This window comes from Dromaius novaehollandiae, chromosome 21 (genome assembly GCF_036370855.1).
Source record: "Dromaius novaehollandiae isolate bDroNov1 chromosome 21, bDroNov1.hap1, whole genome shotgun sequence".
In the NCBI taxonomy this organism is placed as follows: Eukaryota; Metazoa; Chordata; class Aves; order Casuariiformes; family Dromaiidae; genus Dromaius; species Dromaius novaehollandiae.
The window spans coordinates 3024560-3049106 of record NC_088118.1 but is presented as its reverse complement, the minus strand read 5'-3'; the positions used below and the strand labels follow the sequence as shown (position 1 = coordinate 3049106).

Sequence of the window (24547 nt, the reverse complement as noted above, 5' to 3'; positions counted from 1 at the left end):
GCACAGTCTGATTTTTAGTTTCGTACCTAAGGAAGAAATATTTTTCAACATGTACTCAATCTCTTCTTGGGAAAAGCGATTTCTCCATCAGCGGCTGCTAGATTGTTAGGAAAGAGGGTGGGGCCCTCCCAGGCTGACGTCCTTCAAGCCCTACCTGACTATAAAGAGCGAGGGAGCGTTGCTGCCAAGAAACTCTCAAAAGCAGTTTCCAGTGACTGTTTGGATTCCAAGGCTGGCTTTATTCTGCAACTGCTATAACTTGCTACTCAAAAAAGGAGAGGGAAGTTGGAGCCAGCTAGTAGTGGCTAATTACTCTGGAGAATTAAATACAATTATCCTGTTCTCAATGTGAAACTGGATTTTCGTTTCTTTTCACAAACCAATAGCGTTTGGTTTTCTGGGTGTTTTTCCTCCTCTCCTTTTTCATATTTTTCTGCACACACAGTGGAAATGTTGCAAACGGTCTGCATGAGTCCCGAATTACTGGTCAGTCAAAACATCAGTGAAAATGCCATCTGTGGCTATAGCCCAGGCCAGGGATCTCCACTGCCGGGAGAAACTGCCAGCCCCAAAAGCTGTTTTCAACAGAGCCCATCGTTGCCAGACTCTGGATTAACTGAATTTAATGTGCCGAGTCCTGAGATCTACTGCCCTCCTTCTGGTAAACCTCAGGAGATGTCTGCTCCCACTGGTAAGATCAAATGTTTACTCACATTTTCTATTTTATGCAACAGTATTATGCTTCCTTCACAAAGTGATAAAGTACACTGACTTGCAACTCATTCTGTGCCAGCAGAGAATTATGCTAAGAGTAGTACATGTTAAGCCTCCGTGGCAATAATGCCAAAGATAAATGCATGTTGCACTCTTCTACTGAGGTCTTGTTTTTGCTTTGCTGTGGTTTGCTCCTGAAGTCAGAAATGATGTTGTGTTTTGCTAAGGGCTGCTCAGTAATTCATGATTTGCGTTTCTCTCTAGCATTTGGCTGCTCATTCACAATCTGAATTACAAGTTTGTTTCTGAATCAAACAACAACGTAACAGATGTGACCTAAGTTATTAATATTACAAAATCATATGAAAGCATACTTGGTGAATCATTGCCTTTGCTGAGTTCTTCACTCTCAAGGCTATATCTGGGCATGTACTCTAATCCCTCATCTAGCACTGTCACTGTGAAATAGCTTAAAAGATAATATATTAACAGTTTTGCCTTTTTATAATGCTTTTCAGACAGGCCTTTAAAATGGTCTACAAATAGTAAATCATTCATCTTCAAAACATCAGTCTAAAATAGTAATTACTTCCATTTGCAGAGCAGTCTGAGAAGTAAACCACATTTTTGAGGTCCTAGTGTTTCAAATATTCAGTGACAGGTTAAACATTCAGAAATGCCCAAAGTGCGCACAAAATGACAATTCAATATACACCCAAAAATGAACTGTGTGCCACTCAGGATTCAGCACCCTCCTGCTGAAGGGGGGTCAGTCTCTTATTGCCTGAAGCAGGGAAGAGAAACATTATCACGTGACTTCAACCCACACCTTGTGTAGCTGGTTTCCATGCCAATATTGCCTGCTCTGAGACATCCCAAGTTTGGGGAGGTGCACCATGCATGCCCGCTGAGCTCCTGCAGTCCTCCTCCCAGGATTTAGCTAGTCAGGCTCCAGCAGCTGTTATAGGGTGCACACACAGCAGCTCTCCTCTGCTCCAGCAAGCAACGCTGCTGGCTCAGTCCTTGCTGTTAGTAGCACACACACTGACCCTCAGCACCAGCGCTCCTTTGCAACAGTGGCCTTTGAAGTAGTGTACTTTATATGCCAGCCAGCTGGGAAGAACCCTGAACTAATCCATTAAATCCATTATCATTTTATAATGATAATAGCTATTACTGAATGCATTTCATAGGAAAAGAATCATCCTCAAGGGGAAAAAGGTGCATAGAAGGTATTTCAAAAGCGATACATTTAAGCTCCTAATCTAAGCTAGTCTTTCAGGTTTGGGAATTTGGTACAAGATGCAAAACGACCTAACATGAACAATTACAGAACAGCTTGTTTTGACGAAGACAAGCTTGTTTGGACAATTATGTATATTCTCAAATAAGTATTTCATTTCACTACAGAAAAGCATTGCTCCCTGCTGAATCACACTACATTGACCTCTAAGTACACCAAGAACCATTGGAAAAAAGAGGTCGGACACGACATTTCTACCTGATCCCTAAAAAAACAGTTCTGTTCCTATTTTTCCACTCATATCAACAGAAGAAACCAGAGGACAGAAAACAGCAAAGAAAGATTTACTTTGACAAATGAAAATTGGAACAGGACTAAGATGAACAATAATCTGGACAGTGTTGACATATTCCCCCAAAAGCACAGTGAGATGCTGTAAAACAGCATGGCATCCCTGAGCTGAAGGGTACCAGCAGAAACTGTCCAGGGCCAAGTCTCAAGATTCCACGTTTATTTCTGCACCACTGAAAACTCCAAACCAGTAACATCTGACTTTTTTCCCTTCTTCCCATCCCTCCATCTGAATTTCCCTCTGCCTTGCTACCCTGCACCTGTTGTCCTGTTTCCAGCTTTAGTGCCACATTCATGCTTTGGACAGTCTCTTCTCTTCCTTCCCTCCAAACTGAAGCGCTCCATGCACACTAAAGCTCAGCAATGGCCTTCGCATGGCAATCTGCAGGTTAAGTCACACTGAAGATCCCACAGCCAGCTTTAGGGTTTGTTTTTGTTTTGTTTCTGAAGAAAAGGATTCCTTTTGTGAGGCCCCACAGACTGTTCTACTCTGAAAAGCAATGCATTAAAGTAATTGTTAAGTAGGAAGTATTTTATTAAAAGACCAGAGCTAAGGAAGATGTAGGTGATGTGGAAGTTTCCTACAACTGACACTGAACATCAGTATAAAAGGTTGCCCCTCAGGGTGACCTCATCTTCTCACTACTGTATTATAGCCCATAGAATTATTTACTTTAAGCATCATGTTGTGACTTTTCCAGACTCTGGACTTGGCTCTGAACCCCCTCAGAAGCGCTACATGGGTGTGAGGGTGAAGATGCCAGTACGGGAACTACTGAGAAAGATACGGCTTTCCAAAGGACTGGACCCAGCTCACAGCAAGGTGAGGACTCTCCTAGAGCTTGGACAGGTCCCTTAAGATGTAGCACCCTTGTAAATACACATCACACTCCCATTCTGCAGGTGCTCTGGAAAGGTTACCCTATTTCTGCTGGCTCTTCTACCAGGTCAAGTCAATGCTTTTGATTAAACAGGCTGGGGGCTGGTGCTGCATGACAGCAAGAACTCACCCATGCCCCACATACCATTTTGAAGGATAAGCCCATGCTATGTATCTAAACATATGCCAAAACTAAACATCATGCAATCAAGCCAAAAATGGCCCGAGAACCAATAGCAATTCTGCTGTAGCAACCCAGATTTCTGAACAACCTGCAAAACCAGCCTAAGAAGCTGGTAGACTCCCAGATACCTAGAAGGCTGCAAGGGCTATGCCACCATCCCTCTGCAGCTGCCAGGAATTACCCAGTCACGGAATTTTACTGACTTGCAGCCGCTGCTGTGCAAAGTACATGCTGTGCAAAGTACATCGGTGTTTTGCTGTGCAAAGTTCGAGTTTACTTAGTTCACATTACATTATTTGCCAGTTTCATTTTCTCTTATGTACAAGCATCTCAAATTGAGTTTTTGTGTCTCCCTAGGAAGCCTCATTAACGAAGACAGCAACTAAAGGATCCTCAGGAAAAACAGGTTAAGAAACCCCTCTCTTGGTAACGTGGTCTCCTTTTCTAGTAGGAACAGCACTCAGACACCCAAAGAGCTAGGTCGCTTCTCCCCCCAGTATCGGTAACCAACACTGGTTCCTAGCTCCCCTGAAAGTACATGAGCAGGGCAACTGTGCATCATCACCATGTATGCATTACCTATCTGTTATCCGGGCAAACGTTTCTGCTAAAATTCTGAGGCCATCTGTATATTCCCCCCTCCTATAACTCAAGATAGCTTTTCTGTTTCTTTCTTTGCAACAGAGAAGAGAAGAGTTCACCCTTATACAGAGAAACAGCTTAGACAGGTATGCATAACACCTTCAACTCAGTGCTGCCAGCCTCCCCAGGCATATTTCATGTTTTATCACTGAGCAAGAACAGGACACTTCATGTCTGATTTTCCTCCCCCATTTTGTTGTTGCTGTTTCAGAGCAAGCAGAGCATTGGGCAAACACCAAAAGGCTTAGAGGACCTTGATATCCTAGTGGAGGTACTGCAGGAAGATTTGAACAAAAGCCAGTCAAAGGAGTCGTCTCTGGGTTCTGCGCCAGATAGCTTTTGGCAGGGCTTCTCCACAGATCTGCAAGCCACTCAGTGGGAAACTGGAGTAAGCAAGCAGGCAGCTGGTGGTCTGCGGGACAGATGCCACAGCTTGACCAAATTGCGCTCATACTGCTCTTTTAAAGATCACAACTCGCTGTTGCAAGGAGAGGTAGAGACTTCTTTTCATGATCATAAAAACATGCAAGAACCAGACTCACCAGGACTATTCTCAAGGACAAGTGATAAAGAGAGTGGCTGGTGGATGCAGGATGCACACGCCAATTCCCAGAAAGATCTCCTGAGACTTTCTGCATGGACCACATCTCCCTGCTATAATTCATCAGGAGGCTGTCCAGAGGCGTTTCTGGAAGCTAACACAGCCTCTCCAGACTTTGAGAGACATATGAAGTTGACCTCGATTTCTTTCACACAGCAGGATCTCTCTGCCATGTCTTTCTTCCAGTTCCAGTTACACAGGGAGGAAAGTTTACTGAGAAGTATCCCAGCAGACAAACTGCTCGCACCTGATGAAAATGGCAACAGGTCTCCAATTTTTCTGCTTAAATCATATGGCTTTCTTTTTCCTGCGGTGTCACTCGTCCTAAGGATTTGCTTTAACTTCTGCTACCAGTTTTGGGCACACCTGTAGAAAGGCTTCTTAACAGGAAGCTCGAACCCGCTGCAGTATACAGTTTTAGGCAGAATCAAAGTCCACTAGTAAAAATAGAAAGCTGTCCTATTCGCAGTAGTACTGCTAAACCACAGCAGACATCGGGACAAATTCAGAGTGTGAACAATATTCAGGACTGAGTTGCATGTGCAAGGATTCAGAAGAAAATTAAATCAAGCAAAACAAATTGTTGCTACTAGGGGGTGGGGGAGAAGAAAAAAAAAATCTGCAGATGAGATTTGCTTTCCAGGCTGCAGCCACTCACGGGATAATTGCTTTTATTATTAGTTGGTAATAAAAATGGGTGGAAAGATTACACCAAAACATACATATGCTGCTAGTCTACAGAGGGTAGACTTCCAAAGAATTGGAAGTGGTTGTTTTGTTAGAAATGAACAGAAAGCAAAAGGCTTTACTGCTCCCATATTCCCTAGAAGGGCACGCTTAAAGAACAAATACTTGTTCATCAAAAAAGCAAAGCCTTATGAGGTTTCCCACAGTTCAGCTAATTTGAATAAGATATCAAATCCAATTGGCAGAAAATGTGACCTAGTTATAAGCTGTCCTAGTTTGGTGGGAAAGAGACTCATTCCTGATCAGATAATCCTGTTCCCAATTTAAAGTATTTAGATTCCATGCAGAGAGCGCTAGATACAGAACTGGCTTCTTCCATGATATATACCATGTTTCATTCAGAATAATGAGTGCAGTGTAATAATAAGAAACGTAAACTTTGTTTTTCAACAATAATGTAAGAACTACAACACAGTTGAAATAAGCCACCCACTACCTTTCTTCAGTATTTCCCACAGGATTTTTAAGCAACAATATAGGGAGAAAACCCTCAAACATACACAAAATGTATTACAGTTAAGAAATTAGTATTTCTACTACCATGTTCATACAGAATTCACAAGCTAAAATTTTCAACAGCAAGCTTAAATCCATGAGGAATTTAACACCAGGCCACGTGCACAAATGAGCATTTGAAGGCAGGAGTACACACCAAAAAGATACCAACTCCGAGCTGTAGTGAAACCCTGAGCAACATGAGTTACTGCATCAAAAAGCCCCCACAACAAAAAAGAACAGAGACTGCAGTAGGTGGCCAAACCCCAACCCAGAGTTATTCAGACATCACTGAGAGGACCACGCTACAGGACAAGGAGAATAAGTGCCTGCATTAAATGTTCCTCCAGGAAGGAAGATAAACATGTCTAATTTCACAAGAACAGAAGTCTTTCCAGGATTAAACCCAGGCAAACAATGTGAGCTGTTTTGAGTAGTTCAGTGAGACTGAAGACACAAGCACTGAGTTCCCCTCCTGCATAGGACCGGATTACTGCTTGGAAATACTGCTTTTCTCTGAAGTGGGAAAGGAGGGATTCCCTGCCCGGGGCTTCTAGGTCTCTCACACTCCCTTTTGCCTGTACAAAATGAGGCTCATATAAAATGAGGAGGAAATAGTTAGAGACTGCTGGGAAAGAGGAATCGTGCAGTAGCTCCTGAAGTGGAGAGGAATGGGACAGGAGCAAGAAGGGAGAAGCGAGAAGTGCTGGCGCACACAGCCATTTTGAACAAAAGCCACAAAAATCAGCCAGTCCCTTATTAACACAGGATAGATAAATACATTAGATGCTGAAACAACCCAAACTTTTGACATTTCTGACCCTTAACATTTCATTCTTTGAAATATGTTCTGTTACTTTAGAGTAAATTAAGCATTGCTTTAACTTCTAATTGTTTAAAATGGTGTTTACTCCAGGCTGCTGCACAAGGCTGTTGCTCAGGGAAGAAGAGCTCTGACTTACGCGCTTGCACAGAGATTTGCATCCCTAAATAAAATTGATGAGAAGGACGCAGAAAAACGGGTAGGATGCTAACTTGGAAAGAACAGGGTCTTTTTTAACCACATATCAAATATCTTTCAAATCCTTATTAAAAAAGAAGCACCCTTTTGAGCAAAGTGTTGCTGCTGTTGTTGTGAAGAGGCAAGAACAAATATAGGGAGGAAATAATTTCCACAGAGCAAGTACTAGCAGAGCTGAGAATAGAACCCAAAGCCCCAGCTCATCCTCTCTAACAAGTAATGCTGCTTTAAAAGCATTTTCACCTTTTACAATGAGTTTCTCCCATTCTTCTCCACTTAGACTGCATTGCATCTTGCTGCAGAAAAGAACCAACACCTGATGGTCAGTGACCTGATTTCCCTGGGAGCTAATGTCAATGAACAGGACAGTTTTGGGAAAACTCCACTTCATCTATGTGCAGAGAATGGATATTTGCGAGTTCTAGAAGTAAGTTGGTCATTTATGTTTTACAGCCACATGCGCAAAGGCAGAGTTTAAAAGTCAAATATACATTCTTTCTTTCAGAACAGACAGGGTTCTTATGTAGCTGTATCAGAAAACTAGCTTTGGTGTGGTATTGTTAAAGTGAGATAGGAGGACTGTATTTTAGCAGTGCCAAAACCATGACTTATGATCTCAACATTTTCTTGATTTCAGGTTTTGAAAAACTTCAAAGAAAATGGCATGTGTGTGGAAGTGAACCTAACTGACCATTATGGTAAGAGAAAAGGCTTAACTATATTGAAGCTTAGCGTATATCCGGGAAGTGTCAGACCCCAGATTTTACCTAGACCAAAGAACATTTAATTCTACATTTAAAAATAAAAGGTTTAGCATGAGGGCAAATCAGTCTTACCAGGACATCCCCTTATGATTAGCCATGCGTGGGATGGTTTATTTAAGCAATGTGTTCAAGCACCGGGTTTGTTTGACTTTTCTGTGATCCTTTCTGTTCAGGTTTCACACCGTTACACTGTGCTGCTCTTTCCCACACTGTCTTAGTTACGGAATCTCAGAAAACTGGCATCAATACTGACATGGGAAGGTTTCTCAAACTACGCAAAGATCAAATTCTTGAGGGAATTAACTGTTTATTACAAATGGGAGGAAAACCTGAGCTGCAGGTGAGGATCAACAGCAGGCTGTTTACTGTGGTCTTATGTTTTCTTATTTGTCTGCAAACACAGGTTTCACTTTCTTCTGCAGGTACTAAATTCATGTCAGATTACCACTCCCTGTTTAAAAATTCAGGAGAATACCGAGCTGCTGCAGTTGCTCCAGACTCATAAACCCAGGAGACAGAACATCCTTCAAGAGGTAACTCTGCCTATGGAGACTTCTACACTGGCTCTAGCACCCAAGAAAGCAAATAGAGTAATATAAACCATACCTCACTGTAAGCACAGTAGATAAAGCTCCCAGCCTTGCCCTAGTTGGCACAGCACAGATAATCGCCTTTTCAGGGGAAAACCACCCAGGCAGCTTTTAATCACACTTGATCACATCCCTGTTCCAGGGATTGCTATGTACACAATAATTTGAAGCAGTCCAGCCGCATGCAGGGGCTGCCAGCAGACTGCTCACACCTGCCCCCAGGCCAACACCCCCCCCCCACACACACACAAAACAACTTAATTTCCAACATTTTGCAGAACACCAAGCCAGACATGGGTAACCTCAGAAGCAGCACCAGAGGAATTCTTCCTCTGCTGATAGAGATGCTCTAGCCTCAAATGTTGCCACCATTTTTGGTTACCTTCAGCAGCGTTGTGATAGAGAAAAAGCTGATTTTCCTCATTTTCCCTGTCCCTTAGCACACTGATTCAATATGAACCTCGCCCAAAATTTGCAGTACAGGGCTGAATGATAACCAGATTATCCTGTGGGTATCGGTATCTCTTGCTAAATTTTTGGTGCAGTAAACAAGACACCAACTCTGAAAAGCAGCAATTTGAGTGCTTAACAGAGGAAGGAGTTCCTAGGGTAAAATTCTGTGCTGATGAAATAACGCTGTATCTGCCATAGATTTCAGTACTCTTGTCCAAGACTAAGCAAATATTTGATGCTTCAGAGTAACAGCCCTCAGACCTATTCTAGTGTCTTATATTCTAAGTGCATCAGATGAGACTTCCCACCTGTGTACACGTACAGAAAGTGAGCAAGAAAATAAGATTTTAGTCAGAGGTACACACATTTTAAAAAGGCACATTTTCAGTCATTTATGAACCTTTTTAAAACAGATATGCTCTGCAGGAAATAAAACACAGTACAAGCAATTAAAATCATTTCAACACAGGTTATTACTGACTGAACTAACTGTTAACCATGCCATTCTCTTCCATCTTATGGTAAGGGGTAGAAGCTAGGCTTACCAAGTCAAAAACAGTAGGTGTTCTTGATGCAAAGCCTGCCTCATTGAAATTGCCAGAAGTTTACTGTTCTGGATTCTTCATCTCTACAGGGTTATGGTTTGCTTGATGCTCCGAGAAGAATGCCTTACCCCTTACCGCCAGATAACATTTCTGAACTTTTTCCAGTTTCATCTTCGGACCTCTTTGACATAATTCTTAAAGGTATTTCATGATAGCAAAATGATTTTATCCAGTCAGAATCTTTGTAACTCCACAGCTGGAATGTAGTAGCTACCTCCAGTGCCTAATTGATGTTGCTCTAGAATCATAAATCATCAGTTACACACAAACTGATGGAAAAGATGCCCAGTGCCTTGTAATAGATTTTGGATTAAGTCCAGAGTTCTGCACAAAATATCTTCTGCTTGCAGAACTCCTTGCTCATCCAAAGCCAAGTAGAAAATATTTGGCATTAGAAAGAAAAGTTAACATGTAGATTGAACTGAATATTTGTTGATTTATTGCCTTCCAGGGAAATGCTGATAAGGCTTATTATCTGCATCTTGTGGTCCGTATGCTGCAGCTGTTACTGAAGAACAGATAGAGAACAGACAGTAAAAGTCTTTGAATGTATTACAGCTTGAACTGGCTGTTGAAAATCTCTCTTCAGTATCTAGAAATAAGGAGTAAACAACTAAAGGGGGAAAACCCTCAAGCCAGGTTTCACCAGTATTAGGTATTCAGTGTTCGATGGGCCAAAAAATAAATCTTAATTTTCCTACAGAGCTGAGCACTTGCACTCCTCTTTTGAAGACTATTTGAGTAGTAGTTCTACATTCTGAGACTCTGACAATTTTTTAAGCAGTTTCTAGTTTAAGGAAGAAAATAAAACGCAACAAAACAAACCCTGATTTTCATCCTCCAGAGCCTAGTCTTCAGAGCACCAGCATAAGATTATTCTCTACAGTCTGAGCTTCATGTTCAGATACGCTGAAAACCTCCAGCAACATATAAATCTGAATATGTACTACAGGTACACAAAGTCTGAATGGCTGAATTCAGTACTTTCTGCAATCTAGCTTTGAATTTGTTCAAGGCTGGCATTGTCACCCTTTAAGGCAATCCCATTCAAAAACGACCAAAAACCCCACATCTCATAACTAAGCCTGTCCCCCCCCCAAAAAAAGTCAAGCTCTTTAGTTATGCAATCAGAATTTGCCATCAGTAATGGATTGTAGGTGTAGTCCCGGACAAAAAGCTAATGTTTTGAATCAGTTCCTTCACTCTAGATGATCTATCATCTATCAGAGGATAGATCATCTAGATAGAGAATAGTTAAAAAGCTTACATATTTAACAACACTGCACAATGTTGTTTTTTATACCAAGGAATTTTGAAGTTAGAAGGATAACAAATAGCTTAAATAATCATCTATTGCCAGATATGTAAGCATTCGTTCTAGAATTTCTAGAAATTAGGTAATTATTGCCCCCCCAAATTCATTTCTCTTTCCAGACTTAGCGTCATTTTATTTTAACTTCTGATTGTTAATTAGCTGGTTTCTATGAAACTTCCCCGTTTGCTACATATGGAGCAATCTAGATTTATATAAACCTACAAAATGACTGATCCAGCAATCAGCTCACATATGTACCTCCTACTGAAGTACATGGGAGGTTTTTCATGTGTAACCATTGCAGGATTCAGTATTAAGTACTCAGCATGTTTGGGGGATATTTTTTAAATGATTCCTTTGCATTTTTTTGTTGTAAAACAGTCTCTTTCCTCTCGTTGGATATTCTTAAGTGTTAAGCTCCAAGAGCTATACTGTACAACATGATTCAAGTTTTACTGAAAACGACTGTGTTTCGAAGTTAACTTCAATGGGCTTTCGGTCATATCCTGCGTTTCTTATGCTCTGAAAAGCTAAATTTTGTATTGCATTAGTCTACATTCTTCTCTAGTCTGAATGAGAATTAAGTACTCCAAAACTCTTAAGTGTATTTTAAATAATTTTGTACTGTTATTTGCATAACAAGTTGTATAACATTATGTAATATTCATCTCCCTCCTTCCATAGGCATTCTCTACGCTTTTAATCATATGAAGTCTTTCCCTTCCTCTTTTGTCCCAGATTTTACCTGGCAATAGAAATATTTTCCTCAGATGTTCTTCTGTCATTCCCCCCCCCCCCCCACACACACACAAAAGTTCTTCCTTCACTTTGCATTTTAATTCTCATCTGAGTTCACAGCCCTTCTTATTCATTTGGAGAGAATTAATGCAGATCTTCTAGGTTACTCAGCTTCCATTCATGAGATTTAAGGACCAGTCACAGTATCCACTGAAATTAAAGACTCCTTATTTTCAGTGAATATTGGGCAAGAAATTCTGCATTACATGCAAAACCAAGAGTGAAGCAGTATGATGACCAAATTTAGAGCTGCATCAATAAACATTTTCAATGAAGAAGAATGAATTTGTCTATAGGTATCACAGAAATAACTATAGAAAACTATTGTATAAGAACACAATATTAATCAAGTTTTTCACCACATGGATGCTGTTCAGGTGGACCCTTAAGCTAGTCTGTATCAATTGTTCAATATACTCAAAACTGAATTTGCCTGTAAAACATACATTTTACAACATTTATATATTAATTGCATGGAGATTAGTAGATGTGCTTTACACTGTTTCACTGTTCCTTATTATCAATAAATTTTCAGTTTCATGCATTACTTGTTTTTATGTACTGAATTGATAGACTATACTCAGAGGAGAAAAGACTGTCATCAAATGAGCAAATTAAATAGGTTTTTCTGTTGGGGTGGGTGTGAGGTTTTCTTAAGCCACTTTATGTGCTCACCAGCTTCTTTTTAAGAGTAGAGAGTGGTGCCTGTGCAGCAACATCATTATTACCAAGAGGTTTTACTAGAGACCCTTATTTTCCAGGCATATTCATCAATTCTCTACCTGTAGTTAAGAGTAGAAAACTATTCTTTCAATCAAAGTTTTTCAGCACTAGGAAATTTTTGGCTACAACTGATCTCCAGCTTGGGGTGGGGACGAAACACTAAAGAGATTTAAGTATCACAACAACTTGCTGACAAAGATGTACCTTTTCAGCTGTTCATTGTGGCTAACTGCAACAGACTACTTTAAATCAAAAGAGAATAAAAGAGGGCTTTGAATAGGAATTTTCTATCATAAAAATATTTTACATTTCTACAGCGAAATTCTTCTGATTATTTTCTCCTCTTTGTGAAGAGAAGGGCCTTTTAGCATTAAGATAGGGGCTTTTTAAGTACTGCATTTTCCCTACTCCTAGTGCAGTCACTACTGCAAGTGATGCAACAGCTCTGTGCAGACAATTGTTCACAGCAGCTGGGCTGAAAATGAAGAAAATATCATATTCAAGTGAAAGTTCTGGGGGAAGTTTTCTAGGGTGGTATATGCTAACGGATATTGCAATTTGGAAAGGGCAGAACTGAAATTAACTCCGACTTGTATGTACAGCACTAGATAGAGCTAGTTAGATCGTGATGGTTCAGATTAAAGGCTTTTGCTTTGAATCTCATCAGAAAGGGAAAACCTCCCCTGGCAAGGCAGCTCCTTGAACCTAGGCCCGTTGCTGATTCAGGACTATCTCAAAGGAAAGGAGAGCACTTACTGGATCCCTAGCGTTACTTCCTTCAGCCCTGCATGCATGCTGTAAATCTGCCCTCACATCTCTTCAGACAGCCCCAGCCCAAACCTGCTCAGTTAGCAGTGGTAATAGAATCTCAGCAGAAAGTTTTACAGTATTTCAGAATTAACCCAATGGCTTCTCCTAGGCCTGTCTTTAAACAGGTTTTGAAAATGCACACACAAACACTAGCCTTCTTTTCTGGAAAGAGGCTCATGTTCCTATGAAATCCTCTTTCACATTAATTACAGGAACTGGCTTCCACATTCAGCCCTGGGGCTGACAGGGTTTAAAGTCACTGCAATCCAAGGAGCGACCTCCTGACCTAAAGACACATCCTGTGCCTTATTCACACAGGCTGCAAAAATGCCCACGGCAGAGGGAGAGCATTTACCTTTCTGCAGTTCCAGCCAGGGCACAGCAGAATAGTCCCCAGGACAGAGTTTGGCCATCACAGAGCAGAGGTCAGACCTACTTTAAGCCATACTGATATTAACAGCCTCACTTGAGCCTCATCAGCTCTGGGCCCATTTGAGAGAAGCAAGACTGCGGCATGCCTGGGACAAAGTGCTGTGCTGCTGACTGCGAAGTACCACCTACTGTGATCAGTCTAGTATTTGCTGTGCGAGTCCTCCAGCTAATTCATTCAAAGCCAACTCACATGTGCTCCCACAAACTGTAGTCATGCCTTTGAACTATAGCACAGGTCATACTTAAGAGAAGCTGCTTTGCTTCTTTACCTCACTTCTCACCCTGTATTACAAAATGAGTGTCATCATTCACTGGCTTACATGGTTAGTTAGGTTCCCCATTCCTTTGAAGATATAGGCGCACTGGCATGCATAATTATTTTTAAATGCAGTGCAAGAGCTTTGCCACTGAATTAGTAGCAGTTCAGCACAGAAAGATAAAAATAATCAACCAGACCAGATTCAGCACTCTCAGCAGTTTGCAGGGATGTTCCTGATGAAGAAAGAGGAAATTCATGAGGTATGTGTGGCAGATTTGTAATGGATTGAAGAAGGCCCTGTCAGGGCTCTCTGATGCACGTTTACCATCAGTGATAACTGCAAGGCCACAATCCCTGTTCATAAAAGTGAATGACAGAGCAACTATGGTCTCTAATGAATATACAGAATCCTATAGTAATTCACATCAGTTCTCTAGGTTCTCCTCTCTTATAGACCTTTCCATTCAGCGCTGGGTGAAAGGGAATACACACGCCAGAGCCCTAAAAGGTGATGTTACCCATAAAAGAAGCTCCAGGCTACAGCAAGGGGATAAACAGATATGTTTGTCAGAGCAGCCTGAGGCAAGGAAACAGGAGCTCTATCTTCCATGTTACCTCACTAGGACTTTGGCTGCATTTTACACCTTTCACGTACAAACCCAACACCCTGAAGTTCCTCAAGGGGACAAGGCAGAACACAGGTGCTTGGATGCTGCTACTACAGTCACAATCACAAGCCCAGAAAACAAAAGCTGCCCTGAGGATCTCAATGCCTTAGCACTGAAAGCTCTTTTGCTGCACACAGATGTATTCCCACTAGCTTCTAGAAGTTGTCAGCAACACAAGTACTTAGCGCAGTCAACTATAAAGTGCTGTGAAAAGCAGAGAAAGCACAGCCTTTGCCACCAAGCCCGCTCATATGTATGAGACACACAAGATAAACTGCAGAAATGGCAAAAGGCAATACAAATGATGAAAAGATTAGGGAAGAAATTTTATGGATGAACAAGCAACTGTATGGCAGTCAAAAGAGGAAACTATTCTAGGTATTAGGTACATTAAAATAGTAGGAATAACACAAAAAGGAGAGCAGAGAAGAGATTCTGGCCCTGATTTTCAGCTACATGCAATTCTGCAGGCAGCAAAAGAGTCAGTTACAGACCATTAACTCTGGAAGATGTGTTAAGCAGACAGGTCCTCAGGGAACTGCTTTCAGTAGCTAGTGATAGCAGGAATTCTCCAAGAGTCTCATTTCCTACTTTTGATGCCAAATGGGATGGCGGGACATGACTTTTTTTTGGACAGAGGGGAATCCCCAGCTGGGAAGATCTGGCTGCTTTCTGATCCCACTGCCTCAGTGGTAGGATATCCACAAAACGACCACAGCAGAAAAATTCACCTCCTGTTATGTTTTCTTCCTCAGGAACAAGTTCTTTGAAATCATGCTTGGTTGCATACTCAAGGCTATGGTGGCAAAGGCTCTGTAAGACTGCTGGGGTTTGCCAAAGCAAGCTGTATCTTACACATCCCAAAAACTTAGCTAAGAAGCATATGGACTATTACCTCCTAAAATAGATAATGGCAAACAGCAATGCTGTGATTGCATAGCATATTCAGTCTTGTAGATGAGGAACTCGAAAAAGAATTGGGGGTGGGGGGAGACACTGAAGAATACTCCCCATGGCACTGGCCCTTTGAGAATATAGTGCTGTCATTCAAAAAGAAACATTGACTCTTCCTCTACACCACTCTGCATCTCATTTCCCACAACCCCATATCTCTCTCCACGTGATGATGACAACTGGGCTGAGTTGCAAGCAGAGCTGGAGGAGCCAAGTTTCTGAGCCAAGCGAGAGGGAGAGGCTGAGCTCTTGGCTGATTCAGATTCTTTTGGAACAGTCTCACCCATTAAGTTTTATTTTTCCTGCTTTGTTTGTGGCTGGATAAACTTGGAAACCAAATGATTCAATTTAAAACAGGATCATGTTTCTGCAGCTGTGCTGAACAGGACAGATGAAATACATGCAGGGAAAGGGAGTCCACCAAGTGGAAATCCAAGTGTCTCAGGAATTTTGGAGAGAGGTCACAGCAGGGAGAGGCAGGAAAAGGAAAGAGGACAGGACATTAGCTCCTACTCAACCCAGGCAGCAGAGCTCTCAAGCTGTAGCAATGGCTACAGTCCAGCCTGCCCCAGCCGCGTGTACACCCAAGCCAGGAGCTGCAGTTCAGTGTTGCTGCACACTTCATCAGTCTGTTCACCCAAAAGCTTCATTTCTCCTACGGAGAAGCATGCTACACAGCTTAGCACCCAGGAGCTTGCAGGGTCGGCCCTAAAGGAGTCCCTCCAGTCCTGAGACAGTCTAAGTGGGCTGGAGATTCAGGCATCCCTGCTTGCCCTAGTTACTGTCACCATGGTCACAGGGCACCTTTGCCCTGAAGTACTACACCATCACTTTCCTGCCTTTTCTCCATCCTTCATTCCATATCGTTTCCAGGAGGGGCAGAGAATTTAAAATCAGGTCGTCAAGAACTATTTTTCCTCAAGAAAGGGGAGGGTTTTTTTTCTTTTGCCTCCCCCCTCCTTCTTTGCTAAGCTTCCTGCAGTGCTGAAGATACAGCGTTTATTCCTTCTTCCTCAGGTTTCCAGATTATAACTTCTTTTTGTCATCAGCTTTGAAGCCACTCCCTTTCTTTCAGTGGGGCAGCTTTAGGGTTCTCTGGGCTTGAGAGCAGGAGTTTAGACTCCAGTGGATAAAATATCACTTCTCAGGTGTCAAATCACAAGATGTTAACCAACTAATTTATGTCAGAAAGCCTGCTGGGCACTGCTCTGCTCCATGCTTGACCATACTCCACTGCTACACTCATGAGAAGCTCATCCAGGTAAGTTCCAACTTTTAATTTTCTCTGTTTGTCATCTGTATCTATTGCCACTGGTCCAGTAAGTTTACAGAAGTCTCATTTTTTGGAACATAATGAGATCTCCAAATGTAAATACTGAGTTGTATGTGGTATGGTAAGTACATAGAGAAAGCAGAACTCCATTACCTGAGGATTACTACATAAGCCAGAATAAATAGTCACTTTAGATTAAAGGAAAATATGCGGTGTGAATTAATACAAAAACATAGTGGCAGATTTTAAAGATTTGTTTTTGTTTTGTTTTTAGTAAAACCCTCTAGATCCCATTGTTGCCAATGAGCAGCCAGGTTTTGAATCCCTCACAATTACTTCTAGAAAGCTGTTCACAACTAATTGGTCATTAGTGTGAGAGAAACACAATAACTTGCCTTTAAAGTTCTGCACAAAGGCCAAGAAGTGTTCCACCCTCACACTCAGACTAAACCAAGGCATTTTACAGTTCACAAAGCACAGACCCTTAAAACTTCAGTTCTCATGGTCTTCAGCATTTCATTCTACCCCTTTCATAAAACTTCTTTAGAGAGCAGGGCTAAAAGGTATGTTTACACTTTTACTCAGGCTGTGATGAAATTGCACTGCAATTAAGTCAGAAATATCTGTCAGATAGAAAAACTCTAGGAAATATTAATGCACAGAAATTCATCTTGTACACACTAGGTTTTTAAATACTGTGACAGTTTCTGGGATGTCATTTTCTGCTGCTTCTAGGTGTGCATGTTTCGTGTCCTAGTTAACGTCACATTTCCATTTCACTGGAATTATTACTCACACACAACAGCAATCTCTTTTCTGATATGATATGAGATAAGCTTCTGCAGAACCCGGCAGTTCTTCGAGTTCACAGCCAAACACAGTGCTTCCTACCGTGAAGCACGAACACTGTTAAAGTCCACCCTGATGATATTTATGCATTGTATGGATGTCATTTTAATACTGGATTTTTACTTTCTATGTTCATAGCAGGCTATTTGCAATAATATACTTGTCTACTGTAAGACAAACCCAGCTACATACAAAAATAAAGCTTTGGGGGTTAGTTTCCTGAGCAAGAAAAAACTATGCACCATCACATTCCATGCACTACACCCTCCCCCAGATTTAGAGCTCAGATACAGAGTGCTAAGTTACATCCACATATTATATACAGGTTTTAATCCAGCTTCCTCTAAAGCTCTGCTGCTGCAAAAATCCAACTGCAAAATCAAAACAAAAACAAGATAGCAACTTAAAGCCTTGGCTTTGGCCCCGAAAAAATCTGGGCTCCTTCTGGTCTAGATCCTGACTCATTTGAATTTAAATTATGATTAAGCCAGCTTTTCAGAATTAATTCAAATAGCCACTGTTCAGGTCTCTTGTTTTTAAACAGAACGAATGAGTCCCAAGGGCCAGAAGCCTTACACTCATTCAATTCGCCCCAAAACTGAACAAGAACAGCCGCAAATGCTGAAGAATAAAGAGAAATAAAACAGAGGAGACATGGAAAGGGGAAAGAATATCAAACAAGAATCTTTCACGTGTTGGATCACTCTCACGCCTGCAATTTAAGGGGGGTGGGGGGGCTTTGCTTTTTTGAAGATGACAGATAACTCTGAAAAGCTCCAAGTATGCTATCACATATTTGTATTTTGTGTGAAGAAGGATTCCTTCCTCTTTTGCAGATATTAGGTACATTGTAAACCAAAACAAAAAGGCACAGGGAAACAAATACACATTCTGTTTTGCAATAACAATCTTATGTCCGTAACGTGATTAGGGCCAGACCTGTGACCTACTTCTCCAGACAGGGAGCAAGTCTGCGTGAACTAGTTGCGAGTCTCCTGATCTTTCCTCAGACCGGGCAAAAAAATTAAACTTCACCTTCCCCTCACAGTTCAGCCAACACTGAAACTGAAAGTTTGTAATGGATCATGTCCTCAACTTGAAGCTAGGGGGAGGAGTTTGAGGTAAATTAATTTCAAGAGTATTAAGTCCTGCAAGAGTCACTCTCAGGTAATGCCACCAAAACCATCAAGACTACCTTGGCTTTGTGCCTATTGTCACAGCAAAGCCTTTCCCTGGAAGGCTTTAAAAGCATTCCAGCTTTTGCCTAAGCTTCTCTTCAGAAAACCAATATGACCATAAACCAAGCTTTATCTAAGAGTAACTATCCTTTGCCAGAGTCAAAGGTTACTGTAAGCATTACCTGGAGAATAAAGTTTATGTGGCAAAATAACAACATGGTATAACTAGTTACTAGCTTGGTCAGATGTTTGCAAAAGAATATAAAGGACTTGTGGCTATGTAAGCACAGCCTTCCCTTTAGAGACTTGTATTCAACTTTACAGGCAAACAGACCCAAGTTTTGCTTGACTAACTTACTAATCCTAGGTCTTACAAACGTAATGGTACCTGCTTATTCAGAAACATGTCATTAAAATAACAAATCTCAAACCCCAACAGCCAGAAAGAAAAATATCCAGTAACAATGTGCAGTTCATAACATGGATCTGGTGTAGCAAAGAACCAGAAACAGAAGGATTATATTAACTGAGGGAAAAAAAACAGCCCTCCTAACCAGAATTATACACAAGTTAAAAAACTGTGTGCGTATTAGGGCGTGCTTTATGAGCTCCACAACAAAGAGGAGGAGCAAGACTCTGCTTTGCTTTCCTAAAGAGCTATTTTGAGCAGGCTTGAGATCTCTAGTTTCTGTGTTCAATAATGTGCCGCTTTTACTGCTCCTCTGATAGTCTGCTCATTTTCCCCATCTTCTTTACAAATGAAATAGAAAAAACAGGGCTTGGGTGTACTTAGCCTCTTTTTTTCCCGTTCTTTTGCTTGAGTGAAAAGTTAAGACAGGTACTTACTAAAAAAAAGTCTGACACAGTGACAAGGGGAGGTACCTCAGAGTGACTCAAACACTAGCTATTCTTGCTCTCGATTACAGTCAGGAAACATTTCATGGGGATATTAAACTCCAGTCCTTGCCAGGAGAATGACTTTTTGGCGCACACACAGCATTATTGTGTATCAGTTCTGTGGAAAAGGGAAGTCGCATATCTGTTAATAACAGCAGGGAAAATGCTATCACAAGTTGTTTCCTCATTCTAGACCCATCACAACTGGACACCGGTTTATATAGCCAATAGGAATCAGATACACAATTATAAAATAGTTCCTGTATGAAGTAAAGCCAACTGATTCTCATGTTCTTTGCCTATGAAATCTAATGTCTCAGGGAGCCTCTGTGGTTATTTCCACAACACTATGCATGTTGCATTCCTGAAGATTGAATTCTATTAGATCTAGGCCTGTCCAGCCTAATCTTTCCAGGGGAAAATAATAAAATTGCAGCACAAAAACTTCCAGACGTATGGTGAAATCCAAAGCCTTGTAGCAGGCAAGAAAGATGCCTTAGAAGAAGGACACGTGCTAGATACTTCTTAAAAATAAATAATCTTTCCAAAACATGCTGAGCAGGGGTCTTGCAAAGTTACCCAGTTCTGAATTCCTGCATATGCTCAAAGTTCATCTTTCTCTGGAGCTCTGACACCTGGCGCAGGGCTGCTCTTTGACAGAGAAGGACCTCCGTCTACATGGCGTCCAGAGCCCAGCATCCTGGTAGCACAGATCAGTGACAGTTAATTCATTCTAAAGCATGACTGGAGAAAGCGATGATTCAGTGACTAGCATTCATGGCAGGCAGTGAGGGCAACCTCAGTCCCTGTTCTGTTTCCTGAGCTCTACTTTACTTTAAATATTAACAGGCTGAAATAGAGAAACAGCGTTGGAAGGAGGGAGATGAACACTTGACCACAAAACTACTCTTTACATTCTCTTTTCTCCTCTACCTCTGCTCACAAATATTCACTGGCAGCAAGGCCACATCCCTGTGAGATAGCAGGTGTGAACTGAAACTTCTCTGGGAGAAGGAACCGAATGCACATTTGCTCTTTCTGGGCGAATGTTCCAGCTCTGTGGATGTTGGATGGGAGATGGCTCTGGCTCTGTGTTTAAATAAAATAAATAAAAGAAAGAAATGGCTGCACTTAATCTGGCAACCACCAGCACTTACTAGATGTGCTCCAAGATTGCACACCAAAGCAAAAGCCCTGCAGGGGACAGGGGAATAGGCAGAATAGCTAGTTCCTGCATTCCAGTCTGTTTCATGCAGGACCTATGCACAGGTTTTCTCCAATGGGGGCAGCTCCAGGCATGCTCAGAGACAGCTCTTGGTGCTTGCGGAATGCAGACTCAGACAAGGAGGTGAGTGAGGCACTTTCAGTGTTAGGCAGCTGCTGAGTGGGAGCACATTGTGGATTGCAGTTTAAAACAAAGGCAACTCAAATCTAAGTAAATCCCACTTTAAGAACCAAACTGTTTTAGTTAATACTCCCTCTATTGCATATTCCCCTACAAAACATCACCTTTGGTTGGAGGACTTTAGCCACTATTGCATTAAAAAAAAAAAAAAGTATACCAATTAATCCTTGCACTGTAGAATCAGAGAGTTCCGCAAAATAGTACCAACAACTATTGGCAACATGCATACAGCCAATCAAGATGCAGTCTTAACTCCTGCAAAAAGACAAATTAATATAAACTTTTAGTACAGTCTCCTCACCCTTAGGGCTGCCCTCCCATATCCTCTGTTTTCCAGGCTGACTATCTAGTGGAACAATGATTGCCATTCAAAATACATCTGGAAACTACACATGTATCAGGTCCCTAGAAAGTCTACCCGAACGCAACTTCTTGAACTAGGAGCTGTGCAAAAGGTCTTTAAGAAACATACATGCACTAAACAGTGCTAAAAAAGTACAAACAGAGGAGAGCAGTGGGAAATGTTATCCAGAAGCGCTCTTGCATATGTGATTTTATATTTCACAAGAAAACACAAGTCACTGCTAGACATATGGCATCTCCTTCATTACGCATGCAGAGAGGGCTCAGGGAGAGCTGCCTTCTATTGCAAGGGCAAAGGTTTCAGAGGTGCCTCAGAAGCTCAGACCCATCAACCTAAGATGTGACATTACCTCCCTTTACCTACCTTTCAGTACATTTGAAAATCTGTTCCTGAAGTGACATAGAAAAGTTTATCACCTCCTTGTCCATGATTAGTAGAGCACAACACGTTCTGTGTCACAATGCGAAACTTAGAGGTGAAACCGCTCAAGATACCTTCTTTTTACCTGCCAGGGTCCAGCACGTGCAAGCGCCTGCTGAACCGGGGCGCCTGCAGGGCTGTGAGCAGCAGGCAAGGGCAGAGCAGCTTTCCCGGCCCGAAAGAGAAGCCACGCTGCCCCCCGGCTGTGGGACTTGGTATTTGACTGATAGGAAGCAACGCTTTGTTTTCCTGGAAAGCGGGTTCAGAAACACTTGCCCTTTTGCGACCCTGGAAAGCCCCCCGATGAATGGAAAAGAGGAGAGCATTCAAAATCAGGTCTTCTGACCTGCATTCTAGGATCTGGCACAGATCTTGAAAAACAGAGAGGACAAAATAACCATGAATAACCAGGCTTCCTACAATAAACACTGAGAAGACACCAGTTGCTAAACAGGGTTTTGTTTTAGGCTGCATAATTTATGATGTGCATATCTTGAGACTAAGACACACAGCATATCCCATATTTACGGATGATTGCTCATGGTAAGTGAGGACTCAGGGGCTTTGAAAAACATGTCTGTTACAGGGAGCCTGAAGAGTTTAGGTTACAAAGTACAGTAGCAAATTGCCTATAGTCATAGATAAGCACTTATCTGTGTTGCAACCTAAGAATTTCATATGTCAATTCTTTCACCTGGACAGAGTACAGCTTCTGTTATATGACCTGCAGGGAAGTACAATAGGCTCAAATAACTTTTATCAATATTTCACACAGATATATTAGCATGTTTTAACTTCCACTCTTCATTAAATATCCAGTGGCTGAAAAGATACCTCTCCTTATGTTTATCTGTTACTTACCAACATTTGACCAACTGAGTTACTCCCTGCAAAAGGGGAATGGCCCACTTCCTCTTCGTTTTCTCGATTTTCCTGAGCTTGCTTTGTGGTAATGGGGAGCTGCAACTTCAAAACGATGAGGATTGTCCAAGTGGAATTTCCTGCAAAAGAAGAGAACAGAATCTGACGATCTGTCCAGCAGGTATTTGGGAATAATTTACCTGAGGTTATTAGCTTCTTTGGAATGTTTTTTAGTTACATACTGCTCAATAGAAACACAGTGGGATCTTAGTTTTGCTGAACGCTACAGGAGTACTGAGATAATCAATTAGGCCTGCAGAAATTCAGACTGTAACAGGTAAATAGGCTTAAACAACAAATGCACAGTATTAAAGTTTTATCGTAGTAAGACTGAGTAATCAAAAGACTTCCTTTCTGCACTGCAAAATAAAACAATATTGAAACAAGAGCATTTTTAATGATGCAGGATGCATTTAACCAATTTTGATGTTATGACACAAATAAGTTCCACTGTATTTATACTCTAAAGACACCGTAACTCATCTAACTAATCTACATAATACACCAGATTATGTAAGAAAAATTCACAGGAATTTTCTTGTTGTTCAAAGGCTTTTTCTGCCCTGAAGGAAACATCACACCAGTTCCATGTCCCCCCGGCACTTTTCGTTCAGAAGGAGCAGCACCGATATCACACAGCTGCTTGACATGCCCAGTGAATTTCTTTAATCCTCTGCCTGGCCAAAAAGCATGTCTTCCATGTGGCTCAGAGGCTGCACAGCCTGCAGAAGGTCAAGATACATGCATCTGCCTTGGGAAAGGTCAGGTGTTCCAGGTACAGGAGCAGTCCTGCAAAAGCAGTTCGGTTCTCATGCACATCACTACCTGTTACTTCAGGCTTTGATCTTCACTCTTTGCCTTGCATGCAGTGCCCTACGCCATCTTTCTCACTTTAGCACTGGCAGTCTTCAGTCGTGCGTCTCACTTCTAATTACATAGATCCACCGGGGTGGGGAGATGACAAAACAAAACAAAAAACCCATAGATCTGCATATTTACTGAGTTTCTTCAGGGCTGCATCATTCTGTCTCGTTTTCTGGAAGTTAAAAGGTACGGCTATGGATATCAAAGTTTCACCTGGCCTTTGTGAAATAAAGTGCAATGCCTAATCCAGCAAGTTACAGAACAGCGTCTGCATGAGGCGGCAGGTTTACAGACAAATATGTGTCTTTTCTTCCAGCCCCGTGACGCTCATTGCGCATGCCCTCCAGGTTATTGGAGCTCCTTAGATGATAGAAGACGTTGTGTGAGACAAGTGTATGACATTTGTAGAGATTCAGCCTCCCGAAATCAGGAAGGACAATGTTTAACCAAGAAAGGATGGGCTCGTTATTGCTCAGAAAAGGTATTGTGACTTTGGCATTAGTTAAGACCAAGAACTATGCAGAATTGCCCTAAAAGCAAGCTCCCTAGCTCCTTTTTCATTAGGCATAGATAGCATGAGAACCAAGTGTTATTAGCATTTTCACAGGATGTTTTGCCTCTTATTATGTTGCTCTTCTCCAACCTGAAATCGGAAGCTCAGACTTCCCTCCTCGCTTAACAACCACCTGGCCATTACTTGTCTTCCAAGTTGCTCTTTTATTCCCTCTTTCCTTGTGCAGGTTTGTACCATACCTGAAGATTATGAAGGCTACGACAAGGTCCTTGGCCTCTGCATTTGTCAAGCTGACAGTCTGGAAAGCGTGTGCAATTCTCAGTGTAGAAGACAACAAAAAGATATTCTGCGGTTCACTTGTGCAGAGAAAAATGCTCAGCTTTTTATCACTTACAGAAATGGGAGTAAGGTAAAGGACTGCGTTTATTTCTACAGTTTATCAATTTACACTCAAATTCTAATTTTTTAGTAATCTTTTAACCAAGGAACAGCCTCATTCTTCTCTTCTTAAAAAGAGTACAGAAGGAAAGACGTTAACAAAAAAAAACACTATTACATGCATAGCATATTTTTGTACCTGGCATTACATTGCAACTGTGGGGGGGGGGGGGGG

At 41.6% G+C, this 24547-nt stretch overlaps 2 protein-coding genes and 1 long non-coding RNA gene across 3 annotated transcripts in view; 2 read left to right on the top strand and 1 right to left on the bottom strand.

Moving 5' to 3' along the window:
- The window catches only part of POU2AF1 (POU class 2 homeobox associating factor 1), a 106322-nt gene that overhangs the window by 63839 nt on the left and 17936 nt on the right, over positions 1-24547 (bottom strand). The window contains exon 5 of the mRNA XM_064524240.1: positions 22497-22636. The gene's annotated coding sequence lies outside the window, so the exon portion shown is untranslated. The remainder of the gene's footprint in view (positions 1-22496; positions 22637-24547) is intronic.
- LOC112986532 (uncharacterized) lies at positions 200-11947 on the top strand. Its single transcript, XM_026105850.2, has 12 exons — positions 200-691; positions 3010-3131; positions 3730-3778; positions 4057-4100; positions 4226-4881; positions 6774-6879; positions 7159-7305; positions 7516-7576; positions 7816-7982; positions 8065-8175; positions 9320-9431; positions 9742-11947. The coding sequence occupies exons 1-12, from the start codon at positions 451-453 to the stop codon at positions 9750-9752; spliced, it is 1827 nt and encodes a 608-aa protein (XP_025961635.1). The 5' UTR covers positions 200-450; the 3' UTR covers positions 9753-11947.
- On the top strand, positions 16242-24510 carry LOC135330483 (uncharacterized). Its single transcript, XR_010392489.1, has 4 exons — positions 16242-16510; positions 23108-23331; positions 23737-23901; positions 24161-24510. It is a non-coding gene; the product is annotated as an uncharacterized LOC135330483 (long non-coding RNA).